This window comes from Elephas maximus, chromosome 27, assembly GCF_024166365.1.
Source record: "Elephas maximus indicus isolate mEleMax1 chromosome 27, mEleMax1 primary haplotype, whole genome shotgun sequence".
Taxonomy (NCBI): Eukaryota; Metazoa; Chordata; class Mammalia; order Proboscidea; family Elephantidae; genus Elephas; species Elephas maximus.
Genome location: NC_064845.1, coordinates 363,550 through 380,916, shown reverse-complemented (window position 1 = coordinate 380,916; position 17,367 = coordinate 363,550). Strand labels below are relative to the sequence as shown.

The 17,367-nt window shown below is 44.7% G+C and overlaps 1 protein-coding gene across 11 annotated transcripts in view; it reads left to right on the top strand.

Annotated features, from left to right (window-relative positions):
- The window catches only part of MYRIP (myosin VIIA and Rab interacting protein), a 372,549-nt gene that overhangs the window by 65,175 nt on the left and 290,007 nt on the right, over nucleotides 1–17,367 (top strand). For all 11 annotated transcript variants that reach the window (XM_049870921.1, XM_049870920.1, XM_049870918.1 and 8 more), the window contains one exon: nucleotides 5,122–5,264. In XM_049870921.1, the coding sequence (XP_049726878.1) occupies nucleotides 5,155–5,264 (110 nt within the window). In that variant the 5' untranslated portion in view covers nucleotides 5,122–5,154. The remainder of the gene's footprint in view (nucleotides 1–5,121; nucleotides 5,265–17,367) is intronic.

The window sequence follows — 17,367 nt, the reverse complement described above, 5'->3', positions numbered from 1 at the left end:
CCAATATTTTTCTATAATAAACACTAAGATGAATTTTCTTGTACATCTTTGCACATGTTTCCAATTCATTGAAGAAAATTCTGAGATGAAACGACTGAGTCAACGTTTAGGCGCATCTGATAATTTCTGCCAGATTTCCGCCTAAACATTTACACTTATCGGTATATATCCGTATTCCCCCAGTAGTACGTATGAGTTCCTGTGTTCCCAGGATCTTATGAGATGAAAAATTGCAACTATTATTATAAATAGAGCTCTGGTAACCAGTGAAGTGGAATACTTTATTAAACATGTTTTAGACAATGGTATTTGGTGAATTGTTTTTTATAAGCTTTGTGTTATTTTATATTTTAGAGAGTTGTATATTTAACTTTATTCATATTGTTTTTCCTCTATGTACTTGTTTTTATGCAGTAAAATATTGAGTGTTATTTTTAGGTGATCTGTTAAGTTTGTATAAATTTCTACCTGTTTTTTCCCACTTCCTTTGTGAGAAAACCTGATATTGTAAAGATGGCAGCTCTTCCCCAAATTAGCTGATAAATTTCTCAATCAATAAAAATCCATTTTAATTTTTAATCCTAATTTCATAAAATGATTTTGAAGGTCATCTGGGGCCATAAATGGACAGTTTTAAAAAGAAAAATAACAAGGGATGACTTGCATGGTCAGGTTTAAAGTGCACGAACCCCGTGAGAAGGAGCCCTGGTGGTGCAGCGGTTAAAGTGCTCGGCTACTAACTGAAAGGTCTGCAGTTTGAGCCCACTAGCCACTCCATGGGAGAAAGATGTGGCAGTCTGCTTCCGTAAAAATTTACAGCCTTGGAAACCCTATGGGGCAGCTCTATTCTGTCCTGTGGGGTCGCTATGAGTTGGAATTGACTTGACGGCAGTGGGTTTGGGCAATGGCGTGAGAATCAGCTAGCCGATCACCAGGTCAGGATAGAAAGCCATGAGAAGGATTCATGTATCTGTTACGTTCATGGACCAAGTCAGAGGAGAAAGGAAGGACTTGTCAATAAATGGCATTGGGAGAGTTGGCCAACCACGGCTAGTTTTGTGAAATGTCTAAGGACCATTTGTTGGTGAGTTTGAAAAACTGAAGTGATAAAAAGAAGCAAGCAAATGGAATAATTGTTACAAAGATGCAGGGGAACTGGGTGGTGTTTTCAGGCAGTAGTGCAGTGGGCCATCGGGACTAACACACCCCGCTGACTGCTAGTGTCCGATTGGGTCAGGTGACACCCCTAGTTCAGTCGGCTGTGCCTTGGTGGTGTAACCTTGTCTGCTCCGGGCCGCTCCTGTGCGTTGGTTAGGGTGAGTCTCAGAGTAGAGGGCAGTTCATGGCAGGTATGACACCCCTGAAGTTTTTTCCCTTTTGTTTGCATGGTGTTTTATACATCAGCTTCTTCTAAAGTTCCACTAAACTTTGTAGCTTCCTATGATAATTAAATCTTAAGATCCCAGCTAAATCAAATCAGTAATTATGTTAGAATAGCTACTGGAATTTGTCATCATTGGACTGACTTTCCCAGAGTCATTCTTTGGATGTGAAGAAGTTGTCAGTTTGTCATACTCTGGGGGCATGTGTGGTGATGTTGGAAGCTATGCCACCAGTATTCAGATAGCAGCAAGGTCACCCATGGAGGACAGGTTTCAGCCGAGCTTCCAGACTAAGACAGACTAGGAAGAAGGACCCGGCAGTCTACTTCTGAAAAGCATTAGCCAGCAAAAACCTTATGAATAGCAGGGGAACATGTGGAGAAGGGACAAATGTTATTAAAGAGGGTCTGCAGGCAGATACATTTGAGAAATGGGAGGTTAAACAAAGACAGACTGGTTCTCTCCTGGAAGACTTGTTAGAGGCTCTGATAAGCCAACAGGCATTGTGCATCCTCAGGACGGCAATGAGATCGAAGCATTTCTCAAGTTCATTTCACCACAGAGCCCCCTTTCTCAGAACACTTGTGGGAACAGTAACCCAAGAAACACGTCTTAGGGAAAATGGTGACGTAATTCAATGTCAAAGCGGCATTAATTTTCTCTTTACTGATTTTTTTTTTTAATTCTTATTGAGCTTCAAGTGAACGTTTACAAATCAAGTCAGTCTGTCACATATAAGTTTATATACACCTTACTCCATACTCCCACTTGCTCTCCCCCTAATGAGTCAGCCCTTCCAGTCTCTCCTTTCGTGACAATTTTGCCAGCTTCCAACTCTCTCTACCCTCCCATCCCCCCTCCAGGCAGGAGATGCCAACACAGTCTCAAGTGTCCACCTGATACAAGTAACTCACTCTTCATCAGCATCTCTCTCCTACCCATTGTCCAGTCCCTTCCATGTCTGATGAGTTGTGTCTTTGGGAATGGTTCCTGTCCTGGGTCAACAGAAGGTTTGGGGACCATGACCGCCAGGATTCGTCTAGTCTCAGTCAGACCATTAAGTATGGTCTTTTTGTGAGAATTTGGGGTCTGCATCCCACTGATCTCCTGCTCCCTCAGGGGTTGTCTGTTGTGCTCCCTGTCAGGGCAGTCATCGGTTGTGGCCTGGCACCAACTAGTTCTTCTGGTCTCAGGATGATGTAGGTCTCTGGTTCATGTGGCCCTTTCTGTCTCTTGGGCTCATAGTTACTGTGTGACCTTGGTGTTCTTCATTTTCCTTTGATCCAGGTGGGTTGAGACCGATTGATGCATCTTAGATGGCTGCTTGTTAGCATTTAAGACCCCAGACGCCACATTTCAAAGTGGGATGCAGAATGTTTTCATAATAGAATTATTTTGCCAATTGACTTAGAAGTCCCCTTAAACCATAGTCCCCAAACCCCCACCCTTGCACCACTGACCTTTGAAGCATTCAGTTTATTCAGGAAACTTCTTTGCTTTTGGTCCAGTCCAGTTGAGCTGACCTTCCATGTATTGAGTATTGTCCTTCCCTTCACCTAAAGTAGTTCTTATCTACTAACTAAGCAGTAAAAAACCCTCTCCCATCCTCCCTCCCTCCCCCCCTCGTAACCACAAAAGTATGTGTTCTTCTCAGTTTATACTATTTCTCAAGATCTTATAATAGTGGTCTTATACAATATTTGTCCTTTTGCAACTGACTAATTTCACTCAGCATAATGCCTTCCAGGTTCCTCCATGTTATGAAATGTTTCACAGATTCGTCACTGTTCTTTATCGATGTGTAGTATTCCATTGTGTGAATATACCACAATTTATTTAACCATTCATCCATTGACAGACACCTTGGTTGCTTCCAGCTTTTTGCTATTGTAAACAGAGCTGCAGTAAACATGGGTGTGCATATATCTGTTCATGTGAAGGCTCTTATTTCTCTAGGGTATATTCCGAGGAGTGGGATTTCTGGGTTGTATGGTAGTTCTGTTTCTGTTTAAGGTAACGCTCTTTACTGATTTTTAAAATGTTTTTAAAATGTGTGTTGCCACCTTGATTGGCTGTCAGCCAGAGAAATCAAGGGCCAGGAGTAGTGGCCTGGGGGTCAGGAGCACTTCAGCTGGCTCTGCCTCCCCTGGAAACGGCCTCCCTCCCTCTTCTGAGCTGGCATGTTCTCATCTCAAAGTGAGAGGGTCTCACTAACGTGGATCCCTGACTCATGGACTCTGAGGCTTCTCCAGCTCCAGGACTCTAGAGTTCTCTCTCGCATTGCGCAGGGAATCTAATTATGCTTCTTACAGAAAAAGGAAGCTTTTACTCTTTCCCAGTGTTTCAGTATTTCATATTTCATTATTCTCTGTCTTACCCACTTAGAGCTACTGTATTTATTTCTTTACAGAAGCCTTTCCTCTTGAGTCCTGATCATTCTTTTTAGATTCGATATGATCAAAGCTGCCACTTCTGTCTTTCACTAACTGAGCATTTTACAGTCACATTTAGAATTCTAGGAAACCAAAATTCTGTGAAGGGAGGGGGAAAGACCTGTCACCTTCTAGGAAACTCCAAAGTGCCATTATCACCTCTAATGGGGCATTAAAGGAAGAAACCAGGCTGTGTTTCCACCATGCCCTCAAATATGTTTCTTCTGTTCGTCAGGAATCTAGAAAACCACAGTTTATGAAGCTTCCCCTTATCTTTGCAGCCTTGGTGTGGAGTCTGACTTCAGTTTACTGCTTCTGCCTGTCACCAAGTAAACTAGGTTCTTTCCACTTCTGCCTGTCACCAGGTGAACTAGGTTCTCTCCACTTCTGCCCACCACCAGGTGAACTAGGTTCTCTCCACTTCTGCCCGTCACCAGGTGAACTAGGTTCTCTCCACTTCTGCCCGTCACCAGGTGAACTAGGTTCTCTCTACTTCTGCCCGTCACCAGGTGAACTAGGTTCTCTCCACTTCTGCCCGTCACCAGGTGAACTGGGTTCTCTCTACTTCCACACCATCATCTGAGCCAAGCAGACCAGAGTTTTATTTTTGACAAATAATGTGACTGGAGTAAAAATTCTCTCTTTTTTCCCCTTAATAGCCAGAATTCCTCTTATGATTTCCTGGTTAAACCTTGAGATTAGTTTGTGTCATACAGTCATAAGGTTTTAAATAATTTAACAAAACTCTTTAAGGACAGAAACAAGTCTGTTCTCTACATTTATTGCTTCTAATTGGAAACTAAAAGGACAGATCACCTTTGTTTGCTTTTACAGAAGAGTTTATTGACGTACAGTTTGTATTCTGTAGTCACGTGAAACTTTAAGGGATGATGTGGTGTCATGTACGTAGGATATTGCTTTTCAAAGAAAGTGCCATAATTTATTTTGCAATTACATCTAGTATTTAGAATTTAAAACTTAAACCCACAGAAATCTAGACCTTTTGGATATTGCCTTTCGTATAAATATGCATTGGGTTTTGTGAATGATTCATTTTGTTGAAAAAAATTTTTTTTAAGAATTGAAATGAACAAAAATGTCAGTTGATCAGCTACATTCTTTTTGTGTGTTGTGCAGTTTTGCTGACGTCTTCTGTAAATATTTGCTGGGTATGACAGCAGAAAAAGATACATTATATAAATATGTATAAATGTATGTGTTTAGTTCTGTTTTAGTGACTGAATAGGTTAGTTTTGTACAGAGCTTTTATCTTGTTCTCAATCTGTGGTCTTGTTTTGATTTCTCAGGACTCTCCCCTTCGCCTGTGTTTCTGTTAAATCATGGGGAGGAAGCTGGACCTGTCTGGTTTGACCGACGATGAGACGGAGCATGTTCTCCAGGTGGTTCAGCGAGACTTCAATCTTCGCAAAAAAGAGGAAGAGCGACTCAGGTAAGATTCTCCTGTGTCCAGCCAGGTAGTGGGAACCCTACGTGGACGGGTGAGACAGGCTTCCTGAGAGTGTTCCCTGGTGGTTGGCCTGGGTGAGGACATCTTTAGGACATGTGTTAGGTCATGTGAACTTGTTCTTAGGTTTAAGAGATGAATGTCCTGTCCTTCTTAGAAAGGCTTTCTAGCTTAATACAAAGGAGGAAACAGGCCCAGAGAGGGAGCCTCCGGACCCCCTTGCAGTTGGTATTTCCACTGTGGAATGCTCTTGGGTATACTGTTGCAGCTCAGCTGGGCAGAAATGCCTAAATTTGGAAGAAGTCAGAGTGATAGAAGTGAGGTCACGTGTCGGGCCTAGTGACTTCGAGCCCTATAGGAAGTCATTATTACCTCCTTCCCTTTGTCCCTAAACCTGTTAGTCTTTGGGATCCCATAGCTTTATTCATGTTACCATCTTCCTCCTAGACACTAGGCACAAAACCTCAGAGACTTTATACCTCCTCCTTACCTTGGTCCGGAAACCCTGGTGGTGTAGTGGTTAAGTGCTACAGCTGCGAACCAAGAGGTCGGCAGTTCTAATCTGCCAGGCACTCCTTGGAAACTCTACTGGGCAGTTCTACTCTGTCCTGTAGAGTCACTATGAGTCAGCATTGACTCAACGGCAGTGGGTTTGGTTTTTTGGTTTTGCCTTGGTCCTCATGTCTAGGGTGGTGCCAAGCCCTGCTGGTTCTGCCCCCTTGACATTCCTCCCCACCTGCGCCCCAGTCCAGCTGTCATTGGTTTCCAACCCAGGCATTGCAGTTATATTTTTTATGATCTTCCTGCCTCCGCTCTGCTGCCACTCCTGCAAGTAGCCTGCCCATGTCAGGTGCAATGCCACCTCTCAGCCCTAATCACGCCCTTGTCCACTCTGCTTAAAGCTGGAAAATCTTTCCCACCTCCAATAATAGGTTGGTTTTCCCTGTAGGGTTGCTATGAGTCGGTATCAACTCGATGGCAATGGGTTCCCCCCACCCCTTGGGGGGTGGATACTAGGAGTTTGTTTCTTTGTAATATTATCTTCTTTATTAGACTGTAAGCACCCTATCATCTTATTTCCACCATGTTTTTTCTTTCCCCCTCATATAGTAGATATTCAGTATGTACTTCTTTGTGGAAGACAAGAAATCTGTTAATTAAAAAATTAATTGATTTAAAAAACCAGGTGCCAGGCACTGATCTGACTGTTGGGTATATAAAGGAAGCAAAACTACCCTTTGCCAATGTAGCTCGTATTCTGAGCTCTGCTGACCCAATACCACAGCCACCAGCTATGTGTGACTACTGAGTGCTTGAAATGTGGCCTATCCTTGTTGACATGCCATGGAAGTGTAAAATACACACCACATTTAAAGGGTGAGAACACATGTAAAGTATCTCACTAATAATTTTTATACTGATTTCCGGTCAAAATGCTAATATTTTGGACATACAAGGTTGAAAAAAAATATTATTAGAATTTTTCTTGTTCTTACCTTTTTTAGTATGGCCAGTAGGAAATTTGAAATTGCGTCTGTGGCTCACATTATATTTCTGTTGGACAGTACTGTCTGTAAAGAGGAGACAGTAAATGAACAAATAAAAATATATATATTAGGTGGTGGTGAGAGCTGTAAAGAAAAACAAAGCAGGAAGGGGGTAGAGCTCTTTCCCTGTCTGTGGTAGCTAAGAGTCCTAACAGATTGTTCTGTGTGTGAGTCTGGCTGGGGAGAGGAGTGCTGTTTTCCACGTCAGCTGCTCCAGGAAGGCTGAGATATGAGCAGAGACCTAACTGAAGAAAGGGAAGGAACTGTGCTGCTGTGTGGGGCAAAATAAACCAAAGCGCGGGGGCAGCAACAGCAAGTCCCTGACTCAAGGACATGCCCCATGAGTCCCCAGAGGCCCAAGGAGGGAGTGAGCAGTGGGGAGTGTAGCAGAAGAATGAAGTCCAAGCATAGCCTGAGCCCAAATCACGTAGTAGCAAATCCATGGTAAAGCCTCCGCACCTTACTCTGAGATGGGGAACCGGTGGGAGGTTTTGAGCACAGGAGTGACGTGCTCTGATGTTGATTTTAGTGGGTCACTCTGGCTGTTCCGTGGGGAAGTAACTGTAGAAAGGCAGGAGAAGAAGCAGAGAAACAAGTCAAGAGGCTATTCCAGCAGTTTAGGTGGAAGGCAGTGCTGCCTCAGAGCAGGGTGGGCCAGTGGAGGTGATGAGTAGTAGAGTAGAGCTCATAGGATTTGCATTTCCATATCTGGATATGACATGTAAGAGAACAGAGTCAAGGAGGACTCTGGTGTTTTGGCTTGGGTGACTGGAAAAATGAAGACAGAGAAGAGCAGGGTTGGTGATTGTCAGGTGAAATTGAAAGTTCTCTTAGGCATCTTAAACTTGAGATGGTTATTAGACACCCAATCCCTGGGTGGTGCAAATGGCCACCACACTTGGCTTCTAACTGAGCAACTAAACTAAGGTTGGAGGTTTGAGTCCACCCAGAGATGCCTCAGAAGAAAGGCCTCTTGGTCTACTTCTGGAAAATAAGCCACTGAGAGCCCTTTGGGGCACAGTTCTGCTTTGACACACACGGGTTCACCATGGCTCAGAATCAGTTCAATGGCCACGGTTTATTAGACGTCCAAGCAGAGATGTCAGATTGGCATTTGTATACAGGGATCTAGATTCAGGTGGGAGATCCAAGCTGGAGATAAAAGTTTTATGATGGAGACTGTCCCCTGGACGAGTAGCAGAGTAGGTGTACCAGGGAAACTGAGCACAAATGCAGGGCGACACCAAGACCTCCTTGAAGTTTGTGGTCACTGGTTTCCATTGAGACCGTTTGTTTCTCCTGCATCTTTCAGCTTCTCTCCTCCACTGGACCACAGGTTCACAAGGATGAGAACAATGTCTCACTCAGTTTTGTGCCCCAAATGCCGGGCACAGGGCTTGGTACGTAGTGGGTGTGCCCCAAATATCTGTGGAATGGATGGATAAGTTCAAGTTGTCATTCCAAACAGTCAGCTTCACGTGTGGCTTGATGGATTGGTCTTAGTATTTTCTCTGAATCGTGAAGACCATCTGTGTACCATGCTTCGTCTCCTGGAAACTCAAATGTGAGTTCGCCAAGGCCTCGTCTGGTGGCTCTTCTGGTGGTTGAGACTCCACTGCAATTAGTGCCAGCCTGCGTGCGGGAGGAGTGAGTGAGGTAGTAGTGTGCAGGTGAGGTGTGGAGAGGTCGAAGTTGGTGAAACGGGCCCCATTTTCCCTTCCGGAGATTTCCCGGGGTACCTGCTAGAGTGGTCCTTGTGCCTGGCCTGCCTTCAGGGAATGGACCCTTAAGGAAGGAAACAGTCTCCACAGACCCTGTGGGGTTCTAACGGCTGGCGTCACGTCTCCTTCCTCATGATCCACTCCACCTTGCACCCTAGCTCCTCTTCTAATGGAGAGAAAGAGAAGAAAGGAACTGATATTTACAAAACACATTCTATGCTCTAGGCATTCGGTTCAGTACATAACATGCAGCAAAAAAAAAAAGAAAAAGTGCTGCTCGAAACCATCAGTGGCCAGAGAGGCCACACCACCTCTTGTGGTCGTGGGATTAGATGTCTTTTCTCTGCAGACACCATCACTATCGCCCTTCTCCCCATGGCACAGTTGACCTGCTTCAGCAGGTGCTGGCAATGCAGTGACACTGGGTGATGTCAGCAAAGGACCTTATTGTTGGATAAGAGATTGGAACGCTGCCATCTCAACGGCAGTGAAATAGTCAGACGTCTGCCTTGCTCTTCTGCACTGCCTGCATTTAGGGCATGTGGAAGAGTCCAGGAAGCTGTGCTATAGAAAAATATTTTGAGTTCTTTAATATTTGCTTTAATGAATGCAAAACTCAGAATGGAAGATTCTTATTTTACAGTTTCCAACTGAATTTTTTCTCCTTACCAACTGCTCTTAGTAAATAAGATCTCTCTGGAGATCTTAGTGAGGATGTTACCTGGTGTTTATAATGATCTGTTCTTAGTGCTGACGTGAAGTTTAGTGAATAAGTAGGTGGTTGAAGTGTGAATTAAATGTCTTCAGAATTTGTCAGGCTAAGGAGAGAGAGGAAGGCTGAAGAATTCAGTACAACCAGGCCATTAAAATGAATTCATGGACAGAGAAACAGAGAAATTTATTCTCTCATGGTTTAGGAGGCTAGAAGTCCAAATTCAGGGTGTCAGCCCTACAGGAAGGCTTTCCCTCTCTAAACGTTCTGAGGAAGGTCTTTGTCATCAGTCTTCCCCTGGTCAAGGAGTATCTCAGTGCAGGGACCCCGGGTCCAAAGGACGTGCTCTGCTCCCTGCGCCGTATCCTCGATGGTATGAGGTCCCCATGTGTCTCTGCTCACTTCTGCCTTTTATATCTCAAAAGAGATTGACTTAAGCACAACCTAATCTTATAGATTGAGTCTTACCTCATTAACATAACTGCCGCTAATCCCACCTCATTAACATCATAGAGGTAGGATTTACAACACATAGGAAAATTGCAACAGATGACAAAATGGTGGACAATCACACAATACTGGGAATCGTGGCCCAGTCGAGTTGGTACACATTTTTGGGGAACACAGTTCAGTCCGTGACAGTACCTAAGCACGGAGCGATTAAAACACTGTAAAGGGTCACACAGCTGGTTGAGAAGGAGCTGGGATTCTGTTTCCCCAGCCCTCTCATTTATGTAGACTGGCTCAAGCCTTTTCCAAACTGTCTTCTTTTTCTGGTAGTTAGGACTTTGTTTAACAGAAAGCTAGGCATCGGTAGTGGAGACAGCCCTGATTTTAGAGTCTGAAAATGTGAGTTTAGGTCTTAGTACAAGCTCCAAACTTAGGCAAATCATTTACTCTTTAGCATATTTCTCTCCTCTGTAAAGTGGGAAAGAAGGTCCCTGGTTGGTGTAAATGGTCTGTGCTCAGCTGTTAACCTAAATGTTGGTGGTTTGATCTCACCTAGAGGCACTGTGGGAGAAAGGTGTGGCCACCTGCTTCCATAAAGTTTATAGCCTTGAAAACCTGGTGGGGCAGTTCTGCTCTGTCACATGGGATTGCTGTAAGTCAGAATTGACTCTATGGCAATGGGTTTTTTTTTTTTTTTTTTTTTTTTCTGGTGTAAAATGGGGCAAACATTGTCTGCTGTTTCTATTTCATTAGGTAAATACTAAAATAAGTGATGTCTCTGGAAGTGCTTATAAACTGTTAAAGACTGGAGGGCAAATGGCCGTAGTTGACACAGATGTGGGGAAAATGTGGACCTGTGGCTGGAAGCATGGAGCTGTAAGACGGCCTTACAGGATGTAGAGCCAGCACAGGCATTCCAGAGGGAGGGGCGGGTAGGGCTTTGCCCCAGCCTGTGCCTCCAGCCAGGACCTTCCTCCTGAGTCCAGGCTTGTCATGTAGACCATGGAGGATGGGAGCCTGAGCTTTTGGGCCGGCTGTATTGGACATCTCACAGGCATCTCACGCCGTGTGTCCGGATGGTGCCCTCTTCCATGGTGGCAGCGCCCCCTCACCCAAACCTGGTGGGGGGCGGTGGGCACTGGCCTGACTGTGCAGTCCTGCAGGCTCCGGGGCTCCTGGAGGCTCTCGGCTGGAGTCGGGGCAGATCTCTGCAGGGCTTTGGGATCCTGCAGGCAAACCCAGCAGGTCCCCTGTGGTTTCATGTGCTCTGGACAGACTTTTCTACTCAAGTGAAAATTATGGGTAGATTCTGAGATTATTACCAGGCAGGCTCTGGGGCTCCTGGAGGCTCTCGGCAGGAGTTGGGGGAAGATTTCTGCAGGATTTTGGGATCCTGCAGGTAAAGCTGCCTGTGGGAAGTGGCACTGAATGCCTGATTTCACTATTAGGTCAAGTTGGTTTCGACTCATGGCCACCCCATGTGTTGGAGCAGAATCGTCCTGTAGGGTTTTCTAGGCTGTCGTCTTTACAGAAGCGGGTCACCAGGCCTTTCTCTCATGGAGTCACTGGATGGGTTTGAACCACCAGCCTTTCGGTTAGCAGCCCAGCACTTTAACTTTTGCACCCCCAGGGCTCCTTTGTTGGACGCCTGCTGTGGCCAGATGTGGTAGATGCTGAGTGCAGAAAGTCAGCAACACAACTGCAGCTTCTGCCCTGTCTGGGGATAGAGGGAAAAGACCGATATTAAGCTAATAATTCTACAAGTGTCTTTATAACTTCAATCGTAAAAAGTGCTCAAGAGGGAAATTGCAAGGTGCTTTGTGAATGTGTCAGCAGAAGAAATGGTTAGATATGGAGGGCCGTAGAAGACACCCACGGGGAAGTCACATTCATGCTGCGTCCTGAGGGAGGATCAGGAACGAGCCAGGTATAGAGGTGGATGGAGCTCTTAGGGGCAGCTTTGGGGTGTACACTCAGGGTCACATCCTCCGAGGCTCCCCCTTCCCCACCTTGGGTAGCAGGATGGTACATTCTGGAACATAGAGCAGCTTGGTCACAAGAATGGGGTTGGGGAGGAGTATAGAAGTGGGATGTGTGGAGGGGTGGCAGGCCTCCTGAGTGGTTGCTGGCCTAGTGCTACAGAACCTACTGCCTAGACCCCGCTGAACCACGTCGCCGAGGATTGGGTGCTTCCTTGATTCTGTTTCCCAAGGACCCTGTGAAAGGAGCCCTGATGGTGCAGTGGTCAAGTGCTCCGCTGCTGACCAAAAGGTTAGTGATTTGAACCCACCCAGCGGCTCCTCAGGAGAAAGACCTGGCTATCTGCTTCCATAGAGATTATGCCAAGAAAACCTTATGGGACAGTTCTGCTTTGTCACATGGGGTCACTATGAGTTGGAATTGATGGCACCTATGGGTAACAACAACAACAGGGATTGTGGGAGAGGGAGAGAAGCTCTTTGACTAACGACACGTAAGTACAGTAACGTAATCATAAATCTTCAGGTTACCTGTGTGTGTACTAATTGTGAATCTTATCTTGGTCCCCAAACTAACTGGTGCGCATTTCTTCATTTTCTTTAAATGAAGTCAGATTCAACCCTAAGCCCCACCCTGATGCGGTGGTGGTGAACTCAGTCTTTATTAGGGTTCCATGTCCCCCAAGATTGTGCAAAGCTACTGGGTTTCTGTATGGTCCTAAAATATTAGGGGAGCATCTCTGGTCACCTGTTCATACAGGTTTCCTCTTTGATCCCCGTTATCCTGTCCACATGATCCTGTTGGTTGGGCTGCCCTGTTGCTGCTTCCAGTCCAGGTATCCTCTGTGGTGGGCTGGTCTCCACCACACAAGGCCTTCTCACTTCTGGTCCCTTCATGGTCCAGTGGAAACCTCCCTTCCTCCCTGCTTGCTGCCCTCTGTGGCTGTCCTCCCCTTTGGCTGTCTTCTGATCCCCCAAGCAGTGTGAGTGAGTGAGTTTGGAATTTATGAAACATATGTCTGATTTCCAGAAGCTTCTATTTCCTACCCTGCAAAATCTCTGAAGTACGGGATTAACAAACACACGTTAATACCCATAAATGTTTCTGGCTTGCATGTGCATCACCTATGCCTTTCCATTGGCACGTGTTATGGGTTGAATCATGTCCCCCCCAAAAATATGTTGTCGTCCTAATCCTTGGTACCAGTGAATGTGACCTTATTTGAAAACAGGGTCTTTACAGATACAATTAAGATGTCAATAGGCTGGGCCCTAATCCAAACATCTGGTGTCCTTACAAGATGAGAAGAGACACAGATACACAGACACACAAGGGACAGTGCCATGTGACGACAGAGGCAGGGATTGGAGTGACATGTCTACAAGCCAAGGACTGCTGGCAACACCAGAAGCTGAGAGAGAGGCACAGAACAGGTTCTCCCCTAGAACCTTCAGAGAGAGCACGGACCTGCCAACACCTCGATTTCAAACTCCTGGCCCCCAGAGCTATGGAGGAATAAATTTCTGTTGCTTTAAGCCGCCCAGTGTGTGGTGCTTTGTTAGGTAGCCCCAGGAGACGTATACAGCAGGGGACCTTGTTTTCCACACCCAAACTGTCTGCTTCTCACTAGCTTTAAGGCATATGTGAGCCATTGGTGACTGTCCTCTCCAGAAGTACAGAGTGAAATCATTCTCGAGTCAGCCTGAGTTGTGAGGAACATAGAGTCAGGCTTGATTTTTTTTTATTTTCAACTGAGTACTCAAATCGACTGTCATCCTTGTATTTCTTGTATGTAATTACTTTTTTCTCTTTGAAGGTAAAACTTACATAAAGTTAAAAACACTGTCTTAAGCATAAGTGAATTTTGACAAATGTATATACCTGTGTAATCAACACCCCAATCAAGATAGAACACTTCCATCACCCCCAAATTTCCCTGCTCCAGTCAACTTCCACTCCTTTGATTTCTGTCTGCAGTAGGTACTGTTTAGTATCTGGCTTCTTTCCCTCAGCATTGTGCATCTGGGATCCATCCACGTTGCTGCATGCATCAATACCCTGCTCCTTTCTATCGCTGAGGAGTATTCCATGGTATGATCTGCCACACTCTGCTTATCCCTTCTCCTGTTGATAGATGGTTGTGTTATTTCCAGTTTTTAGCTGTTAGGAATAAAGTGTCTGTAAGCACTTACGCATGCGAAAGCTAGACAGTGAAAAAGGAAGACAGAAGAAGAATTGATGCATTCAAAGTGTGGTGCTGGTGAAGAGTATTAAATATACCGTGGACTGCGAACAGAATGAACAAATCAGTCTTAGAAGAAATACGACTAGAATGGCCCTTAGAAGAGGAGGATGTCGAGACTTTGGCTTACTTACTTTGTACATGCCATCAGGAGAGACCAATTGCTGGAAAAGGACATCATGTTTGGTAAAATAGAGGGTCAGCTAAAATAAAGGAAACTCTCAATGAGATGGATTGACACACTAGGCCCACAGTGGATTCAAACTTACCAACAACTGTGAAGATGGTACAGCACCAGGCAACGTTTTGTTCTGTTATACGCATGAGGTCATCATGAGTTGGAGCTGACGGGACAGCAACTAACAACAACAACAAAGCATTCTTGTACAAGACGTTGTGTGGACTATGCTTTCATTTTCTTAGGCAAGTACTTAGAAGTAGAATTTCTGGATTTTAGAGCGATACACAGAAGTAGAGAGGACACAAAGCCCCTGTGTATCCATCACCTAGTTGTAGCAGCTACCAACATTCTAAAGCCAGTCTCAGACATTGTGCTTTTCATCTCTGAGTACCTCAGTCTGCGTCTCAGAAAAGGCATTTTCTTTTTATTTTATTTTGTTGTTGTTGAGGATATACGCAGCAAAACATGTCAGTCCAACTGTTTCTACATGTACAATTCAGTGACATTGGTTGCGTTCTTTGAGTTGTACAACCATTCTCACCTTCCTTTTCTGAGTTGTTCCTCCCTCGTTACCATAAACTCACTGCCCCCTAAGGTTCCTATCTAATATTTGCTGTTGTCAATCTGATTCCATATAGATAGACCTTAAAAGAGCATAATGCTTAAGGCAGACTTTTTTTTACTAGTTAAGCTAAACTATTGTTTGGTTTTAAGGAGACTGCAGGGGATATTTTTGGTTTAAGATTTAAAGATTACCTCAGGGCAATAGTTTCAGGGGTTCATTCTGCCCCCTTGGCTTCAGAAAGTCTGGAGTCCGTGAGAATTTGAAATTCTGTTCTGCATTTTCCCTCTTTTGATCAGGATTGTTCTGTAGAATCTTTGATGAAAATGGTCAGTAACGGTAGCTGGCACCATCCAGTTCTTCTGGTCTCATGGCAAAGGAGGCAGTTGTTCATGGAGGTGACCACCCACACAATTCGTGTCCTTTTTCTGTTCCTGATTCTCCTTCTTCCCCGGTTGTTCCAGGCAAATAGAGACTGATTGTCATGCCCTGGATGGCTGCTTGCTGGCATTTAGGACCCCAGGCACTGTGCAATAAACTAGGAGGTAGAACAGAAGCGCTAAACATGTTATTAGGCCAATTAACTGGGCTGTCCCACGAAACCATGACCCTAAACCTCCAAACCAAGCAAATCCCATGAGGTGTTTGTCTGTATATAAGCAGCCTCAGCAGCTAATCTTTTTTTTTTTTTTGGTCATTGTTTTAAATATATCTAGCACAAAACTTTTGCCAGTTCAACAGGTGTGCAACTTCCTGACAGCAATTAGAATAATTGGCTGTACAGCCCTGCCCCTAACCAGTGAGTTAGAAAAAGCATTTTCTTACATGACACATGCATTTTTACAGCTGGCAAAACTAAAATAATTCCCTTATATCACCTAACAGCTTATAAATTTATCTGTCTTTTAAAGTGTCTTTTTACAGTACGTTCAAATCAGAATCCAAACAAAGTTTCACTCATTAATTTTGTTGTTTTGAGCCGAAAGTCTATTTTAATTTTGTCATCATTTCTGACTTAAATCAGAAGTCAAGAGTAGCATTGAATATTTCTGGAAATAGTTTTAATTTATTGTTCTCGTGGTTAGGCTGAGATAGAGCTGGATCTTATTTTTGTTGTAATTTTCCTAACTTTTAAGAAGGCCCTTTTTTGGCATTTGGATCTCTCTCCCAATCTCTTTATTTATTTTAATTTACCCACAGCTAAGTGTTCCTTTTCCTTTTTTTTTTTAAATGTTCCTTTATTTCCAGAGATTAAGTCTTTAGAATGAGTGTGATGTTTTAACACACGTAGAAGGGGGCAGCACAATTGCCCTGGCCATAGCAGGTCAGTGGAGAGGCCACCGCAGGTGATAGAGAGGCCATAGCAGGTGAGTGGAGAGGGCACCACAGGGCACATTGTGGTCTCCGTTCTTCCCAGGACCCCCAGTGTGCAGGTAGCAGACTCCAGTCCCTACCTGCACCCCAGCTCATAATGGGCGTAGTCACTTCACAGTTGGTGTGTACATACCAGCTTCTGCAAATATGCATAGTCATAGGTCTTACTATGTAAAGTGGTGCTGTTGACCCTGCGGAGTCCTGGTGGCACAGTGGTTAAGAGCTATGGCAGCTAACCAAAAGGCTGGCAATTGGAATTCACCAGCTGCTCCTTGGAATCTCTATGGGACAGTTCTTCCTGTGGGGTCGCTGTGAGTCGGAATCGACTAGACAGCAGTGAGTTTGGTTTTGGTTTTTTTTTTTGACCCCGTATCTGTAAGATTATGTGCTTTCCCAGTGCTGAGGATGTGGGACCTTGAATGTTTAATCCTATTAAAGGCTGTAAGCATAATGGTGCTGTGTGATGGGTTGAATTGTGTCTCCCCCCAAATAGGTAGAATTCCTGACCCCTGGTGCCTGTAAATGTGGCCCTATCTGGAAATAGGGCCTTCATAGATGAAATCAGTTTAAGATGAGGCTGGACAGGGGTAGGGTGGTCCCTATATCCAGTGACGTGTGTTCCTAAGAGAAAGGAGAAGGGGTTTGGATGCATTTACACACAGGGAGAATGCCCTGTGAAGAGAGGCAGAGATCAGGGGTCCCTTCTACAAGCTAAGGGAAGCCAAGGAATGCTGGCAACCACCAGAAACTAGGAGAGGCTAGGAAAGATTCCTGAATGGAGCCTTCAGAGGGAGCACGGCCCTACCAACACCTTGACTTGAGACTTGAAGCCTCCAGAACTGTGAGAAGAAATTTCTGTTGTTTTGAGCCCCCCCAGCTTGTGGTAATTTGTTATGGCATCCTTAGGAAACTGATATAGACAGTTAGGGGGAAGACGGAGGACTGGACAGGCCTGGGAACAGGAGGCGTGCAATACCAGATGGAGAGAGGGGCTTATGTACACGTTTCAATAGAGCGAGTGAGTGATGAGTTCCTGCAAGACACAACAGCGTTAAAGCTAAGGATGGCGGATGCCAGGGAACACAAGGCATGCTCAGTCCTGCTTCTGCCTGCAGGGACTTTGGGTCTAATCGGATCAGGTAAATGTGTAGAAAACACACATTGTACTTGCTTGATTTTATTGTTTTCTTTCTTGTCAGGTGATTTCATGCAGATAGTAAAGAATAAAATGGTATAAAGAAGACCTGATAATGAAAACCATAAGCCTTCTGCTCCATGTTGAATTATTTGTGTTCTTAGTCCTTTAGTCTTCCTGGGCA